The sequence below is a fragment of the Ipomoea triloba genome, chromosome 14, assembly GCF_003576645.1.
Source record: "Ipomoea triloba cultivar NCNSP0323 chromosome 14, ASM357664v1".
NCBI classification, from domain to species: domain Eukaryota; kingdom Viridiplantae; phylum Streptophyta; class Magnoliopsida; order Solanales; family Convolvulaceae; genus Ipomoea; species Ipomoea triloba.
The window spans coordinates 3,805,672-3,824,830 of record NC_044929.1 but is presented as its reverse complement, the minus strand read 5'-3'; the positions used below and the strand labels follow the sequence as shown (position 1 = coordinate 3,824,830).

General features: G+C 34.8%; 1 protein-coding gene across 1 annotated transcript; it reads right to left on the bottom strand.

The window, feature by feature from the left end:
* Window positions 1-2,512: 2,512 nt before the first annotated feature.
* LOC116004372 (paired amphipathic helix protein Sin3-like 3) lies at window positions 2,513-13,003 on the bottom strand. The gene is made up of 23 exons (XM_031244398.1): window positions 12,809-13,003; window positions 12,415-12,540; window positions 11,672-11,827; window positions 11,365-11,557; window positions 11,182-11,280; window positions 10,779-10,931; window positions 10,546-10,702; window positions 10,119-10,255; window positions 9,467-9,545; window positions 9,321-9,350; window positions 8,887-9,131; window positions 8,634-8,788; window positions 7,898-8,025; window positions 7,562-7,816; window positions 5,394-6,095; window positions 5,217-5,302; window positions 4,521-5,138; window positions 4,338-4,438; window positions 4,105-4,243; window positions 3,846-3,998; window positions 3,593-3,756; window positions 3,077-3,188; window positions 2,513-2,970 (listed from the first exon to the last, which is right to left on the bottom strand). Exons 2-23 carry the CDS (start codon window positions 12,483-12,485, stop codon window positions 2,854-2,856), a joined length of 4,050 nt encoding a protein of 1,349 aa, XP_031100258.1. The 5' UTR covers window positions 12,486-12,540; window positions 12,809-13,003; the 3' UTR covers window positions 2,513-2,853.
* Window positions 13,004-19,159: the final 6,156 nt, after the last annotated feature.

The following is a 19,159-nucleotide window of genomic DNA, read 5'->3' as shown; positions in this document are numbered from 1 at the left end:
CGCGGGGGAAGGGGGCCTAAAAGCCTAATCGCTAACAACCACTTTACGCAAAGTGGAAACTCCCATCATATCCTCAACAATAAGTTTCGGCAAACTCCAATTCGGCTCCTGGAGAACACCAATGCTTGCGTGATCCGCAACCATGTTTTGCTTGCGGAGAATAGTTTTAAAATTGATCATCCTAAATCTTTCTTGCCAATCTTTAATGACTTCAATTGTCTTGCGTACAGGCCCGCCCTCTTAAGGAATTGACATTTGTCTGTGTATCTCAAGATCGCGCACAACTTTATCCCAAACCCACTGGAGGCCCTTGGCAATAGCCATAGCTTCCACCTCTGCCACATTGTTGTTCTCCACTTTCCACTCGCCTCTATTGTTGTAAAGGGCTCCTCCAGATCTTGATTTATTTACAAAGATTTTACAGCTGCCATCCACGTTGAGTATCCATTCATGGTCATGGGCCATTTTCGGTTTTCACTGGATGAAGAATTATTTTTGGCCATTTGTTGTCTAGTAAACGCAACATTGATTTCTCTCTTGGCTTCTTTAATCTAGCTAACTTTTCGTTGAATGTCCAACTCTTTCCCACCATAATCTTCCCATGACTAATAGTCCAGAGAAGTAGCTTGACCTTATTCAAGATTTTTAAAGTTTCCAGATTGTAGACCACTCCCATTCCTGCATAGGGACATTAAAACCTTTTATCAAGTTGTAGGCATATTTAATGGAAAACTTACCCGTTGGCTTGTGTTTCTAGTAAACTTAGTCCGACCTTCCTGACTCCATATCAAGCACATGCAGCTGCATTTGAGAAATAACATTAGTTGGGAAGTTTGGCATTTCCACCCACTAGTGATCAACACACATGCATTTGAGTTTTGGATTAAACCCGTATCATGAACCAATTCAACAAGCGACTTGTCACCAACCCAAGTATCCCTCCAGAATTTTGTTTCTTATCCCTTGTTCACCTTGCAATGAATACCTACTTAAACCATAAGCATTGCCCTCGTGATTCCTCTCCAAGCGTTGGAAGCCCCCTTGTTGTGCTTGAACATGTTTTTCCCCACTTTAAGCCTTGCATATTTAGAAAGCAAGACCTTGACCCAGAGCTTATCACCTTCATGAAGTAGCCGCCATCCTAATTTAGCAACAAAAGACATTCATTTCTTTTGACAGTTTTAATTCCAAGACCACCCATTTCTTTTGACAGTTTAGCTTCGTGACTTGCACCCAATTGACAATGTGGCATCTCTATTTTTCAGTCATACTTCCCCATAAGAAACTCCTCACTCTTTTGTCAATCTCATCCAAATATCCCCGCCAGCAAGATCATCGTTTGCATGGCATAATAAGAAATGGTACTGAGAGCATATTGGGCAAATACTCGGCGTCCTGCCAGAGTTAGCAGTTTAGTCTTCCACCCCTCAAGCTCCGAATCCAATCTATCAATGGCAATCCCAAACATATTGTTAGTGACCCTCCCGTGAATTGACGGGAAGCACCTAGGCTTTCCAAGGTCATGAGACTCTGTTATTCCTACGATTAATTTGTATTTAATGTTGTTTTCTACCAATTATTATCTATGAAAATCTATGTTGTCAAAAGTCAATAAAATCATCTAAAATAGGAGAAAATTTGATGTTAATAATTTAGTAGTTGTAACATTGTTACATTAGATAAAGAAAACGTATTGTTATAAAGTACTCATTTATTTCTAACCAATTTATTTTATTTTCTTTATTTGAAATATTGTTACAACCACGTAAATGAATTCAACAAATGTGGACCATAAAACACTCTTAAGTCAAAGAGTTTAAACTGAAAGGTTTAATCATTTATTATAGTGATGAGTACCTTTAGTACACCATACCAATTACCAATGCACATTCCAATAACATCCCCAACTATCCTAAACTCTTGGATAAAACCACAAAGAGACCAAAAACCTCATCTCCATCAAAAGGTCAACAAAAAAGGACTAACACCATCATCTTTCCCTTTACTGACTGGGGTTGTAAGTGAGTCAAGCTACTCAACTTGGATTCAATTCAGCTACTATCGAGACAAACTCGAGTATTTCAAGTAACAAATCAAATCAAATTTAAACATTTGAATACTCAGTTCAAACATGCCCCAAGCATAATCAAACTTTTTTTTATGCATTATAATTACAGAGTGTATGTGTGTATATAATTATATATATATATATATATATATATCCAAATGCGACACCCCGTTCCCGTCCAGCCGTGCAAATTGCACCATTAGATGTTCAGAAATGCATCAGGGTGAAATGCACAAATGCACAACCCTGGGGCGTACGGTCACGCACCATTAGGTATGCATAAATGCACCACGTGTTCAGAAATGCACCACACCTTGGTGCGTTCTGAACACGGTCGTGGTGCATTCTTACATACCTATTAAGTACAGCAAAGTGCACACAAATTGCACACAAAGTGCACACGTATTTTCTAGTAAAAATGTCCTGAGTAAAAGAGAAATGGCAGAACAATAAACAGCTAGTTGTAAAAGGGAAATTCATGTATTTTACCAGTTATGGTAATTTAAGTACAGCAAAAAGGGCTATAAGTTATGAGAAAATTGTACTACACATTGCTGTTATCTGCACCTATACCATTCTTATTAGAATGATGAAACTACCAAGTTAACCAAAACTAAAAAAGAAATATTTAATAGACCGGAGAATAACTAAGAGAACATATATAAGCCAGGAGCCATGTTACTGATACACACTTCAGCCTCTATGCTACCACCTTAACACCTTGCTGTCACAAAAAAGAAAACTCACATTTGTCGACTGAAAATCAATCTCCGGAAGCGCTGTGCTCAATGGGATCCATTCAAAGAATTCGGGTGGCTGTTGAACGGGACACTCTGGTGCAGTGTTCTCCTCCGTTTCTTCATCCTGAACATCGAGTCTTCGGTGTCCAAAACATACGAGACCTTGGGCATTTGAATTATTAAGCCAAATTAGCGAGAAAGGCAATTGTTTGGTTTTCCATCATTGACTCGCTATGTACAGATAGAGAGAGCTTTGTGTTCAATTTACCTTCAATGACTTGCAAGCTATCTTGCATTCCAGACCATTCAGAACTTTAAGTCCCGCTATTGCCTCAAGTGTAGCAGAGGTTTCATCCCGGGATCCATATTTTTGTCTATTTCTGCAGATGTACGCAAGTGTTAGTATAAGATAAAACTTTGTAATTTCAAAAAGAGTTCATTGAAAATTTAGTCCTCTTAACTATCACTCATTTTCAATTTTAGCATTCGACTTTTAATGCTACCAAATTTAGCCCTCAAATATTGAATCACTTCCAATTTAGCTTTTCTCTGTGTGAACCGTTAACATTGAGGGTAAAATCGAAAAGCATTGACTATTGCATCAATTGTTTCTCACACGCAGGAAACAAAGCCAAAATATACGGTGGATTAAAATTGGAAATGATTCAATACTCCAAGAGTAAATTTGGTAGCTTTAAAAATCAAGGACTAAAATTGGAAATAAGTGATAGTCATAAGACTAAATCCGGAATTAAATCTTTCAAGAAATATCTTCATCAAATACCTCTTCAAGAACACCCCAGGGATTCCCTTTTGCTCGGGAGCACACAAGAGTAGATCGTTGCTCAAATAAGCAGCAAAGTTAGGGTCCATAACAACACCAGTTGCTTCAGGCTTATCATACCCGTAGTCCATGAGCTGGATGGACAACTGCGCTGGTGATGATGACTGCACCACAATTATGTCATTAACATCGGGAATGAAATCCATTTTCTTTTTATAGATGTTAAGCAAGAGTGAAAGCAACGGAAACTTACGCATTGTATTCTATAAATGTTCTCATCATGAAGAAAAACACGCACGTTTTCATGATAAACCACATCGAAAGACACGCTAGAGTTTCTCGACTTTTCATACATATATAACTGAAGAAGTTTGTTCTCCATCTCATCAGTTGCAATTGTTTGGAGCTACATATAATAAAACGACAGAAGTTTAAGGAAAGTTTTTCATCAGTTGCCTATGGAATGGAAAGCTTTAATGTAATTTAAGGAAAATATGAGATCAAGCATTCACCTGCTTGACCAATTTATATATCAGCTTATCCAAGGTGAAGAGAAGATAGGACTGGGCTCCAATAATAGCTCGGCAATCATCCTCAAACTTTGCATTGTCAGAGGAACCATCGAGCAGATTCCGAAGTGCAGTCATAAATCTGCAAAGACAATAACAACATAGAAGGGTGTCACGATTATAAACGGTTGATATAAAAGATAAATAATAAACAAAAAGCTATATATCTCACCGACCTAGCATATATATCAGTGGGGTTTGCATCGTTTGACACTCTCCATCTGTTCTCAACCGACGAAGAATGCAACTTTGCCTTGTGCATTCTCTCATACAATGTCTGTTAAAATAGAGAGGGATCGGAGTTAATAATTTTTGCAATACCATCATTAGGGCATACCAGCAATCTAAAATCTTGTTACCTGATGAAGTCTGAAGAGCACATAGAAGGAATCATTTCCATAAAAAATTCTCAACCCATCCTTATCATGCAATGACGAAGGAACTAGCATGGTGAGAGGCTTAGCGGTCTGTATACCACGCACCGACAATGGCAATGGAACGCCATCTCCTTCAGTATCATGAACATCATCCATTCCTTCGATTTCCCCTTCGCTCTCGGCCTTGTTTTCATTCTCGTCATGGTCCCCATCTTCATCAGGTTCATCGTGAGAGCCTTCTCCATCAGCAGACTCACTTCCTGAAACATCCCCGTGTTCAGATGCATTTCCAGTGTCCTCCGATGTCCTCTGAGCGCTCTCGTCGCCTTCATCATCTGCATCAGCGTCGTTTTCACCTCCAGCCACTCTACCACAAGTTTCTTCTCGATCTCCAGTTTGGTACTGTTTGTTAGTGGTTGTATCCTTTGTAGTATGTGCCGTCTCAACTTCAGACTCGTTACTCGCACCAAAATTGTCCTCAAAATCATCATTCGGAGATAATTCGCCCTCCTCTCTCTCAATTTTTAGTTTTTCAACAGAATGTTCATGAGATTTTTTAGCTTCATTGCCATCTTGCACTGCTTTCGTGAAGCTAACCTCCTATTGCACCAGCAAGGACAAACAATTTAGAACAAGACAAGGTGAAAGAGGATAAACAATACGACAAATCTACAATACCTTTGGTTCTTTCCAAGTTCTTATCTCATGTCCACTATCAACAGCCAAATCACTTGCTCTGGGAGGGACTCCAGTGGCACAAAGCCCTATCAACAGGAAAAGAAGTATTTGAATAAAAAAGATGAACAAGAAATGGCCAAGCAATATTGATAAAGAAAAACTGGAAAAGGGGATTACTGGTTAAACTAGGAAGATTTTGCAAAGCAGAAGTATTTTCTCTACCAATTCTCCCAGCGGTTTCCTTCCCAGCAGTGGCACTTAAATGGGCTAGCTGCTCAGCAGAAGTCGCATCAACCATGTTGGCACCGCTTGGACGGCTTGGTGACTTGCCAAGGTGAGATGGGTTACATAGAGTATCAATCCTACCTGCAGAAATATCTACACCACGAGAACCATTATCTTTGACTAAATCACCAGTATCAGCCAAGCAAACTCTGGATGAACTTGAGTTTTCAGGTGGAGGGCCTTCATCGCGATTTTTGGAAGCGTTTGATTGTCTGGAATTAATTGCTGTGCCACTAGCGCTAGCAGGACTCCCTTCTGTATCTCCAACAGCTCCAGCGATACTTTCAACAACTTGATTGCATTCCTTTTCAATGCATTCTCCGTCCTCGGCGCCTTGAGGACGACTAGGAACTCCGAACATTGGTTCCAGAAAAGTATTCCAAACCTTCATAACTTTATCAACCTGTTCAGCTGTGCAAAATTCTTCACACGAAAACTTTATGAGCTGATAAAGGTCCTCATGGATGTCAGGATCAGGAAATGCGAATTCCAAATGAGGAATTACTGGCAGTCTATTCCCAGTAGCCATAGAAAGAAGCACATCGTCCTCTTTGCACTTTGTTTCACCGATTTCTTTGATTTCAGCCAATAATGCTGGATAGAAAGAGAAAGGAGTAATCTGTCAGGTAAGCACATGTTTCATATAAACTGAATAAAATGAACCTTTTTTAGTAAAATAAGCAATCACAAGATCAAAGAATTCCGAAAAAGTTTAGATTAAGATAACAAATTACATATTACATATATCAGAAAATAAATGAAATCTAAGCCCGCATCTGGGAGAAAATGAGATAAGCCACCGACTGAAAATTTGATAATCCCTCTACAAGAATTGGCAAATACCAAAAACTTCGCCATGCCCAAATCATCAATACTAAGCAAGTTCTCATACGTGCTTCGATATGCCATTTTAACCCTAAATCAAACGCGCACCGCTAAAAGGAAACATTTTACCTTCAAATAAAATTTCTAATTCACAAAGAAAAAGATAATGACATTTCAGGAAGTTTTTGAGGATATTCCATAAAACGCACTCCAAAATAACAGATCTATAAACTGAGCTAAAATAGAAATGTAGATATATTTGAGGAAATAATCTAGAGTATAGAGTAAAATAGAGAAGGCACAGATCCAAGATTGAAGATACCAGGGAATAGATCACACCAAAGTCGAGTATCTGATGAAGATTAGTGGTAGGAAGCAAGAATTTGGTTAATAAATAGCATTTTTGGTGAAGTCACTGCTGGCAGTGACTAGACGACACGAATATTTAATGAAAGAGACAGAAGGGTAGATGAGGAAAGGGCGGTTGTGCATATCGAATTATTTCTAGTGACGGTAGAGAGATATAAGCCCAATGTTTATTTGGCCAGACGTTTTACTTGGGAATTTATTTACGGCCTACTATACCTCAGAAGCCCATTGTTTTCATACTAACACTAAAATGAGCTTAAAAGAATGACCTTTCAAAGATGTATTGAATGATGAGAAAAGAAATTAAGATAAGAGTATAATTGTTGATCCTTTGCGGTAAGGGTGAAAATGAAAAAGTTTTAGTCCTAAACTAGTTTACAAGAGAAAATAAGATAGGAAAGATGACAATAAAGCAGAAGTAAAGACTAAAGAGAAATAAGAGACATGTTAGACAGCCCAACCATATAACCAAGTAACTCACTATTAAACTAAGGAGTTATTACTTCAAGTTCTTCAACTAATTTCTAGATTCTGAACCTAAAAATAGCTATTAATAAAACATATTTATATCCTAAGCATTTAAAGGAGAAGTAAATCAGAAATTTCCAAATTACTAAAAGGTCTTCCAATTTAAGTATTCAAAATGAATCATAAAAACAATTCAAACCCACAATACATTAAAAAGAAGTCAAATGCAGTCAGGAAATAGCAACTATGATATTCAAGTACTAAACGCTCACTGACATCACGCGTATCTATTGGATACTACACCTTCCAAAAACTTCAAGGTGAACTAGAGGGAGCATTGTGAAATTGTACATCATTATGTCCTATGCCCGTGATAGGGAAAAATTGTTCTGCATTACCTTTGGTACTCAAGCTCTTCGTGTCCTGCTGCTTGAAATAAAAGCTACGATGATCCAGCGATTTATGATAGTTTTTAACATAAATTTCAGCCCAGACTTTATTAAAGTCATAACGACACCTTGCCCACTCCTCTTGTTTCTGTTTCAATCGTGTTAGAATTACTGGCAGAGCAAGAGGTGCATTCTTCCTCAACACATCCATAACATCAAGCCCATGATCACCATACAGGCGTTCAATACATCTTAGGTTTAGAGCTACACAAAAATGACACAAGTATTAAATATCATAGAATACATAATATAAATTGAATAATTATCCATATGTCAGCTTGCTACCGGTGAGATAGTCTTCAACCCGAACGGGACTGTCGCTATTTATTGTATTATCATTGATCTTGTCAAGCAATTCTTCAACACGTCTCGTAGTAACATTCACGGATTCCAACAGCATATCCAGCTCAAACCTGGCATAAAAACTCTTAAGAACACATCGTCCAAAAATCAAAGCAAGTTAAATATCATACACACAGAGTTGGTGGTAATTTGATATACTCAAAGTAAGTTTAGGTCAATCAATCATCAGTTTGGGTGCTCTTTTCTATCCTCCAAGTTGGCAAATCCTTAACCTTACCTCAAAGAGTCCAATTGAATCAATCTTTCAAATAGAAACATGCACGCTCATAAGTCATAAAACACATGGAAAAGAAGGAACAATTCATCTTATATATGAGGATAATGATACAGATTCCTCCATGTGATTAATCATTACTGGTGTAATATTATTTTGTCGGCATTTTTTGAAGTCCTCAAAAATGACATAAAAAGAATAGCATTCATTCATCCTTTTACATGATAGAAGTTTGTCTGAGATCTCTACTAAACAAAGCCAAAGAAAGTCATGCATTAAAACACACTACTTTGCGTCTACAGACACTTATTTAAACCTTCTTAAAAAAAAAAAAAAAAGAGTCGACGGAAAAACAAAGGTCAGAGAAAAGGTTGCACTTCATTTCACATATTAGGTGATAAACTCACTAATGTTGCATGACATCATGATCAATCAATATCCAACCTGTCATCTTCACATCGAAACAGGCTCTCTTCGTATTGGTTTTTCCGCATATGCTTAAAAGAGTAATCTTCACTCCCAGAAGTTACAGATACCCAACGATCATTCAATACCTCTTTACCTATCTCTGTCCTCTGGCTTGCTATTGGATTTGGATACTGAATTAAGCAAAGAACAAATTAAACCAACGCAAACATAAAAGCTTCATAAAAGAAGTACCTTGGACTATTAAAATATTTAAAAGACAGATGCTTACATTCTTTGGGAGAAGTCGATAACTGGGAGTGCAGCGTTCACAGTTAGAGAGGTCAAGTTCATGTATAGGTTTTGCAATATACTTATCCTTGCTAGAAAACATCTTCTGCCCATGTAATTCTTTAAGTCTATCCCTTTCTCTAGTATCACGATCTTGATTTCTCTCTTCCAACTCACAATCCCGGTCTCTATCCCTGTCTTCTGACTTCACCAATCTGGGAACTTTCCCATCATTCCATAGGGATCCTGGGAATTGAAATTAATATTTAGATCCAATCTACAAAATAGTGCAATACCAAGCAGCAAAAATTGGTTAAACAACGTATTCATTTCTTATATGTGACTACTAAACTATACTAGGTCAGAACAGCAATCATAATGCTGGAGAGGAAGTTAGAATCTTAAAAACTATGTGAAAAGAACAAGCTTACATACTTTTATTCAGAGTAGCAGTAAGGTAACCATCTGCATGAATGCACCAAAACAGTTAAGTATAGTGTGCACTGTGCAGGAAAAAAAAAACTCAAAGGAGAGTGAATGCAGCCTTTGAGGATAAACAATATAATTAAGATTACAATTACCACCTATATTATCACAACGGGTTATAAATTCATTGAAACCTCCCATAAGGTCTGCATGTCCTCCAAGTAAGGCACTGACCTGAAACAATCAGAACCCGTCCATAAACCATATCGCTTTCCCCAATGAGGCAATGAGAATATGCAATCATCATAAAAAGTTGGAAATTCACAAGTAACAACTACAATTTAACGACATAGGACAAGAAATTTAACCAAAATGGAATTTTGGAAATTACTATCCTAATAACCATTCAAGTATTTTGGACCTAGTGTTGGCAGTATATTCTGCTCTATTTTTCAACTGCTAACATGGATGGGTTTTTAAATAAAAGCTTAATACAATCTTATATTCTTACCCATATGAAGATAACAATAATATGTATATGTGCTTTTGAGTTTGTATTTGACAAGAAAGATGGAGTTGTTGTTATTTTCCATTTTCCAAGGCAATGGTATATCAATGTTACAACACACTATGAATCACCAAAATGGATTAGCTATTAATCTTTTCTCTCCACTGGTTTTACCAATAAATTTAACTACTTCAAGGGAAAATACAGAGCTAAGGCTTCCATAGAACTTGAACAAGAGCTAGATTGTGATCTCATGATTGAGTAACTAGCAAAACACTGAAAAGCAATAAGGATAATACCAGGGATAGCAACTGTTCTTTTGTGATTGTTTCTCCAGAATATGTGTGAAGACACTTTAGAAGTTGCTGGTAATCATCAGAGTTCTGCAATCTTTCCTTAATATTATCAAAGAACATTAAATCTTGATCGACCACACCTGCCCACACAAAAAGCCAAATTAGTATAGTCATTGTGGTAGACAAAGTGGTGGTAAAATCAACAAATGTTCTAAATAGTGTTTAACTAGTATAGAAAAGATATATCAATAAAATAGATAGGACCTGGAAATTTATACAAATAAAGTTATATACATTTACATAATGTATGAAAGATTGTTAATTGGTTATAAAGGCCTAAGTAAATGATCAAAGCACTTCTCAAAGATCATTTAATTCTTAATTCAATGAAAGTATGAATTAGGCAACACCAACGTCGAACCTTCCCCACCTTGGTTAAAATGACCGGCAATGGAATCTTCTCTAAAGGCAGACTTCTTGTCCAACTCCTTCTCATCAAAACCCCTTTCTCTTCTTTCCGGTCTGCACTGTTCTGGGTCAGACCGATCCAGACCATGGCCATGGTCTGCATGCAAAGCATTGGCCCTCTGGAACCAGTAAACTAAAATAAAGTCATTGCCCACAAAAAAGTTCAAATGTAATAAATCATCAGTAAGAATATACCTTTTCAGCAGGCTTTCCCATGATTATAGGTGCTATTTTATCATCACGACGCAAGATATGGGTTCTGTTGACTTGAGTTGTTGCTGATGTATCCGGTAAAAAATTGGCGAACTCCACAAGCAAGTCAGGGTGTTCATGAAAAAGAGAAGAAACCTAACACAATTTTAAAAACAAATTATAATTTAAAAAAAAAAAAAGGAAGAAAAAATAATATCAATCAATATTAAATTATTAATAATATTAATAAACAGAAGTATCAAAGCAATTGAGCATTTAATCAACATATAGAAATGGACTAGTATATACATACAAATATATATACAGACATACATATATACATGCACACACATACATGTGTGTGTCAGTGTGTATGTGTGACAATAAGCAAATAGAAATAATGTACCTCTTGGTAAACCTCTGAGATTGATTTGTTTTCCTTTCTATACATATTCAGAATGCCAAGGAAACATTTATATACAGAATCATCACCTTGAAATCTAGTCTGTGGAGGGGGGAAAAAAACCCATCAACTGAAAATCCCAACAGCTAAAATACATAGAAAAAAATTTAAGTAGTACATTCTCACCTTTATCTTGTTTACAAAACTTATTGCTTCTTCAAATTCAACAGGTTTTTTTATTGGAGGTGGTTGTGATTCATCATCAGATTGAAGGGTGATCTCATATCCCTTTGGCAAAAAGGTATTAAATCCCAAAATTAGGTTTTGATGCCCTTTAAACAGATCCTTCACCCTTGCTATGACACCAGATGTGTCAACTCTGTTAACATTGACAAACATTACAAGAAGATGAATCAACAATGTAGTTTCACTGGGTAGAGGAAACAGAAATAAGAGAACAAAAAATAAGTAGAAAACATGAGAAAGAATAAACCTTTGAGCCTTGAAATCTTTCATAACTTCAAGAAACTCATCATATTTGTCTCTTTTGTCTTGAAAGATGTCCTTCACATTCTTGAGATATGCAAGGGCATCACCTGTTGTTAGCTTCTGCATGCCGTTTCCACTCATCATCTGTTGTTGCACAGGCCTTCAAGGCATAAAGCAAAACAATTTTTTTTTTTTTAAAAAAAAAAAAGCAATGAACACATACTAAATAATTATTAAATTACATATAAGTCATAAGAAGCATCACTATTTAAATAAGATCAATACCTATACATGAGCTCAACTTGGGAAAAATGAGATAACCACAAAAAATCTATGTTGGCAAAAATATCAGAAAAAAACTCAACTAGTGCACTCTAAAGAATATGAAATACTGACTTTCAAAAATATCAGAACAGTAAGGCTCTACAAATATAACAGATAAAAAGAAATTTTAAAAAACAGTAAAAATATTCAAAGGTTTCAACTTTCATATAGTGAAGTACTTTTATGTGCTGGCAAATGAATTATACAACATCTCCCTTAGTAAAACAATTTGATGGTCCACAAAAAACATTACTTTCAAGGCAAAAAAAACTGATCTCAATGGTAAAAGAAAATCATTTCTAAATATTTAGCCATGATAAACTCAAAGTTCACCAAAAAAAATTCACAATTTTCATTTCAACAAATTAACTTTAAACTGAGTACACATAAAGAGCGGAGGGGAGAGGGAGGGATAAGACTTACAGTTCGGCACGAGAAGAGTTAATAGGGCGTTTAGGAGGGCTCATGTACAGTTCATCTCTAGACCTCTTCATCCTTCTCCGTTAATTAACTCCGTTACTCCTCACAAAATCATGCTTTTATTTCACTCTAATAAAAAAATACTCGAATTAACAGCATAATCAAAATCCTGAGAGCAAAGCAATCCAGCAAAAAAAAATTCATACACTCACTCATTCATCCAAAATCAGCAACAGAGATCTAACACGCCGCACAAACACGCAATTAACGCACGTAATCAACACTAACAATAATCTCTACTCAGATCATTAAAATCGAAAATTCTACTAAAAAATCACGCCAACTCCAATCTCAAGGAACACGCTAGAAATGGTGCAAACAGCGGTGAGAAACTTACCGAGAGAGATCTTCCAATGCACCGAGAAGCTTCGAATTCTGGAGCGAACAAACGCACAGCTTCGAACTTCGAAAACAGTATCTGTACGTAAAGAATTTTCGTTTTATTCAATTTATTAATTTGCTTTCATGTATATGTATGGTAAGCTATTCTCTGTGGAGCAGACAGAAAGAGAGAGAGGAGAGAGAGATTGTGTGTATACATGTATGTATCGCCTTAGCTGTATGTATCTATGAGGGGAAATCGCTATAGCACACTGCCGAGGAAGAGAGGAAGGAGGTGGAAGTCTTTTGCTTGCGTTACATAACCGGAAACCGGCTATAGACAGTGAGTTCGTGCTTACGTGCCGGTGGCTTGGGGTTCGTTTGTAATATTAATGAGAAATGAAGGGCCGAATTGGAAATAGACGACTATGGGGATTTGGGATTTGGTTGTAAATTTGTAATATTGGTGAAAAACAAGGGACTGAATTGTAAAAAAGTAGGCAATTGTGGTAATTTGTTTGTGATTAGGGTAATTGTATTGAAGAAATTAAGGGATTTTATGAATTTTTTATGAATAATTAATCTTTTGAATTCAACATTTTCCAATGATACTTTATTTGGGGAAGCCAAACATTAATACTCATTATTATCATAGTAAATGAATAAATGCGTCAACGCAACTGAGTTGGTTGAATTGGACGTATAGTTGATATAGTGATTACAAAATTTTAAATTTGATTTCACATAAAAAAAAATTATTGTCTTATTCATTTGAGTCAATTAATTAGTAACAACTTAGGGTCACAAAGCAGATTATTTCACCCAATAATTATCGACTCTCCTTTTGGTCTAGTGGCACCCGGTTGCACCCTCACATTAGAGAGGTGGGTTCGAGTCTTAGTGGATATTATATTCACTCTTTGTGTGTTTCATTTGGTTGAAAAGTACAATACTACATTGTAGAGAAAAAGAATATTAGCTCTTTTTTAATATTTTGGAGTTACAGAAAACTTATTAACCAAACATTTATATTGATTTTTTAATCAAGTCAAACACCTAATAGTGGTCAAATAATCCAAAATTGTCTAATGTGCTAATTATTTACCAAACAAGGCCTATATATATTAAGTGTGTGCATATGTAGCGTTATGATGTGTGCATATTAAGCATGTGTTGTGTGCAACATAGGATATGCACACACAACACATGCTTAATATGCACACAACATAATGCTCTATATGCACACATGCGTTTTTAATTCTCTCAATTAATCTCACCCATAGATCTGTCTTTTTTAATACACTATATTAATTCTCATGATCTTACTGGGGGAGTTGTTTTGGTGATACGCACCTAATGGTGCATTTTTTGGTGTATTTTTATTGTGCTTTTCCTTACACTATTAGTGCATATGTTCATAACTATTGGTGTGACCATATCGACCGCACGTTAAGGCGCAGGCGCACCTGAACTAGACTATATATATATATATATATCATTCAAAGTGATTTTTTTTTTAAATTTCAAGCTCAATATATGACACGTTTGATGAGTCACAACTGGAAGGTAGGTGATTCGCTCGCCGGCTTTAGATGTCGTTGATCAAATTAATCAGTACATGTGTGACATGAATATTGCAAAAGGACGGACATATTTAAGTTGTAACTCTTTGAGTAAGGCAGAATCAGACGGTGAAAATCTATTAAAAGTACACGTACACTCATAAATTCTTAAATAGTTTGAGATTGTATGATTTTCTTAATCATTCATTGACATAAAAAGTCGGTGCACCTGTTATGTTATTGCAGAAGATAGACCATTCTCTTGGTCTTTATAACGGTACGTGGCTCATTATCACAAGATTGACAGATCACATTGTTGAAGTAAGAGTAGTTAATGGGATACATGAAAAAATCAAAGTTCTTATTCCTAGAATGTCTCTCACTTCTTTTGATACGAGATTGACCTTCAAGTTCCAGCATAAATAATTCTTATTGATGCTTGCATATGCCATGACAATAAAAGCCAGGACCGAACACTAACTCACGTTGGGTTATTGCTGAAAAACCAGTCTTTAATCACAGTCAATTGTACGTGGCTTTCTTCAGAGTCACCCATCTTGATGGCTTGAAAGTGTCAGTTTTAGACGAGGATAGACAATATTGTGTTGCTACTACTAATGTCGTCTACAAAGAGGTTTTCAATAATATGTAAATACAACTGGTGATATTGAGTTTTTTCCAAGATGGCAAAATTACTATGTATCTACACAAAAATATATCTTCCATACATATGAATTAGAATAGCAATTGAATCTTATAACTGAGTTACTAGAGAACGAGCATATTATTGCCCACTTTATAAAAATCCTAAACAATGATATATAAAATATCTAAAGTTCCAGCACTGCATGCGTACATCTATACATTAGCTATTAATTAAACAATTATTTGCTCGAATTCAAACAAGGATAACATCAAAAAAACATAATCGATCCAAAACAAATATTCAATTGCACTATATAATATTTGATGTTATAATTTATATAATTATATATCGATCCAAATATTATTAATATATTATAAGTTTATAACAAATTCATTCAGTGCATCACAAGGGTGAAAATATTAGTATATATAATATATTAATAGGTATATTTACTAGGTATAATACGTCTAATAAAATTAACCTAATGGGGTAGCTCAAGTGGCAAGTGAGCTCTGTTTGTGGGGAGGAATTTTGGGAGGACCCGGGTTCAATTTCCACAAGTGACGATTTCCCTTGGGCCAGCTCCCGTGCCTCCCGGAGTGAACGTGGGACCACGGACGGAGAGAACGACCCTGTAAATTTACAAAAAAAGATTAGTGTGTTTGTACTTTGACCGGAAGCGATGTATTGATTTGGAAATTTATTATGACCGAATTGGAAATTAGGGTACGGTTATGGTCAAAACTCAAAATGTAATTTAGGTTATGCGTACATGAGTTTTTTAAATTTTGTTCACTGGTCCACATTGGTAAACACATGCTAGCCCATTTAGGTGATATTTCTATCTTGGATTTTTTGTAGATGAATCCATGGTTTTGGATAAAATTTTACCAAATGATGTGATAGTGTGATACCAACGTTATACCGTGGACCGTGATCTTATACGCATATATGTATTGTATTGTGAGTTTATGTATCTTGTGTTAAAATTCTGTACTTTAAGAATATCAATTTTGTACCTGCAACAAATTAATAGTTGTGTAACACACAACAATGACAACATATTGTATATCTTATGTTATGAATTTTTATATCTTGTATTGTGAAATTATGTGTTTATAAGATATATTCTCTACCTAAATCAGAATTAAAAATAAATAATTATATAACATGTATATGTATCTTGTGTTGTGAATTTTGTGTCTTGTGTTATGAATTTCTGTACCTTAAAGTATGAATTTTGTACCTATAGTAGATTAGTACTAGTTGTGTAACACACAATTGTGTGTCTTATGTTATGAATTTATATCTTATGTTGTGAAATTATCTGCCTAGAGCATCATTTTGCTTTTCAAAAAATAAAAAATAAAAATCTAAATGTTTGAAATTACCCTCACAAGTAATATGACAAAATTTGGTAAACTTATCGCAAAATAAAATATTTCAGACATTTTAGATTAAATGTAGAACAACTTTTAAACTTAAAAGACAAGCTCTGCTTGGTAAACAGTTGTTAACTGATAGCTGTTAGCTGATTGGTTAAAATGTATGCTTAGTTGATATTTGATAACACTAGCGGATTGTAGAAAGGTGTTTGGTAAATTAACTGTTAGCTTATAACTGTTTGGTATAATTTCTTTTCCTCAAAATGCTAATTGAAAAAGTTATTTTTAATAGCATTTTGAATTTTAACATTTTGGAGTTACAAAAAGCTTATTAACCAAACATTTATATTGATTTTTTTAATCAAATCAAACAATTAATAATGGTCAAATAAGATAAAATTAGTTTATAAGTTAATTATTTACCAAATTGGGTCAAAAAGTATAAATTGAGTACTAAAAATAAAAAAAATTAAAGTCAAACATCATAGCCAATGCGGAATGACACTTTAGCCTTATTAAAAAAAAATAGAATAAATTCCTTTAAATAGCTACGAGAGAAGTCTGATACAATTATACAAATGGGATGCTATTGGATTAGGCCTTGGTCCATGAGCAACTATTGTGTTGGGCTTAGTGAAAAGTGATGTTCACTGTAAAACTACATACTGATCCATTGGTGAAGATCCTAAAGAAAAAAAGGTTTAAACAATATTTTATAAAATGAATAAATGATTAAGGTTTAAATTGACCATTGAACGAAACGTTAAAGTGTAATTTGGTCACTGAACGAAAATATGCAATTAGGCCACTCAACACTCCAAATGTATGCAATTTCATCTGATAGCAGGTTAACACCCTATCTAGCAAATTGTATGTTGACGTAGACGATGACTTGACAATTTTTTTTTTAAAATTGTCTTTTCATTTCTTCCTTTTATTTTTGAGAACTATTTTCTAGCATAAAATCTGCTGCAGTATATATTCAGTTTTTTTTTTAAAGATATATATTCAATTTATAATTTTATATAATAATTAAGATGGTAATAAATAGAATGAAACATGACCCCATTGGCAGTGCACTACTTTGGAGCTAAATTAAGTAAAAAGTGGACCAAACACTACTTTGGTGCTAAAATCACTCTTCACAGTACACTTCCCATCATTACAATCTGCAAAAAATATGTTGCAGTACCTAGTTCTTTTGTATGAACATATACACCATTCAAATATTTTTCAGCGAACCAAACGGGCTGTACGTAAGAAATTGAAACTGCAAATTAATGAAGCTATGAATTGATAAACTTCAATTTGGTGAAATCCCAAAGCAACATCAAACCAAATAGGGATTTCAGATGTGATTTGAGAATTTCACAATTGATTTGAGGATTTATGATTGAAGTGTTTTTTTTTTTTTTTTAAAGAATGATTGAAGCTTAGTTTACCTAATTTGCCTAGTACATGATAGAAGAAAGAAATGAAAGGACTAGGTGTGTACTGCAGCAAATTTTATGCAAGAAAAAGGTTTTCAAATAAAACAAAAAAGAAGAAGAAGAAGAATAAATGAAAAGGAAATTAAAAAAAATGCCAAGTCATCATCCAAGTCATTTTCCATCTCAATATGCAACATGCTATATGATGTGTTTACCTTCTATCAGGTGAAACTTCATACATTTGGAGTATTGAGTAGCTCAATTGCACTTTTTGTTTTTTTTTTTTTCGTTCAATGGCCAAATTATACTTTCACGTTTCGTTCAGTAGTCAATTTTTGAACCTTATTCCTTTATAAAATTTCAGAAAATGGTTAAATAAACTATGAAACTATTTTTAAAAAATATTTTTCTTCTATAGGCTAGCGAAGGAGGCTTGAAGAGCTTCCTGGAGTTGAAGCTCTTCTGCGCAGTGGGCATTTGAAATTTCTTCAGATTTTCTTTTCTTGAAAAAGGATCATATTTTTTTTAGGTTAAATTGTATGAATTTATTTTGTTTGGGATCTAATTGTAGTTTTTTTGAGTTCGATGACTCAATTGCAGTTTGCTGTGTAGTTAGATAGTCCATTTGATCTTTATTTCACAAAAAAAAAAGAGAGAGAGAGAGAAAAAAAATGCATCAGTCGAAAGTTTGCTGGGTTTTCAAAAGAGGGTACAACTACCTCATCATTTGACATGCCATGACAACCATGCATGAAGATGAAGGGAGACCCATGAAGCAAAATATTAAGAAGAAACCAACCCGCGATTGAAAGAGATGAAGAAAATCATAATTTTTTTTTAAAAAAAAATGATGAGACGAAACTACCCTTGCCTAAAACGAAATTTCGCCAAAAAAGTCACTGAAAGGATCAAAAGTAACCAAAATATGATAATTTTGAGTGCTGAAATTAACTCTTAGTTTTTTTTTTTTTTTTTTTTTGGTACAAAAGAAAAGGATAAAACTAAAGTTAAGTTGAAAAAAATGTATAAGTAGAACAAAATAGGGATGTGGTTGAGTGCATGTTACTATATGCATGTACCTTAGTTCATATATAACTATTGAAAAGATGTCCTAAAGATGGTTTATATGGTTAAGTATCGATTATTTAACACATTAATGGTTGTCTATTCTCTTGAAGTAGATAAGCACTATTTAGACTTGAAAATGATAATGAGAATATTTGGAACAAAAAAAATTCATTACTTCATTTTTTCTTTTAGTGTACTCCGTATCATTTAGTATCTTTGAGGTGCGCTTATGCAAGGAGTCAAGATATGCTTTTCGTTGGCTACTTAAATACTACA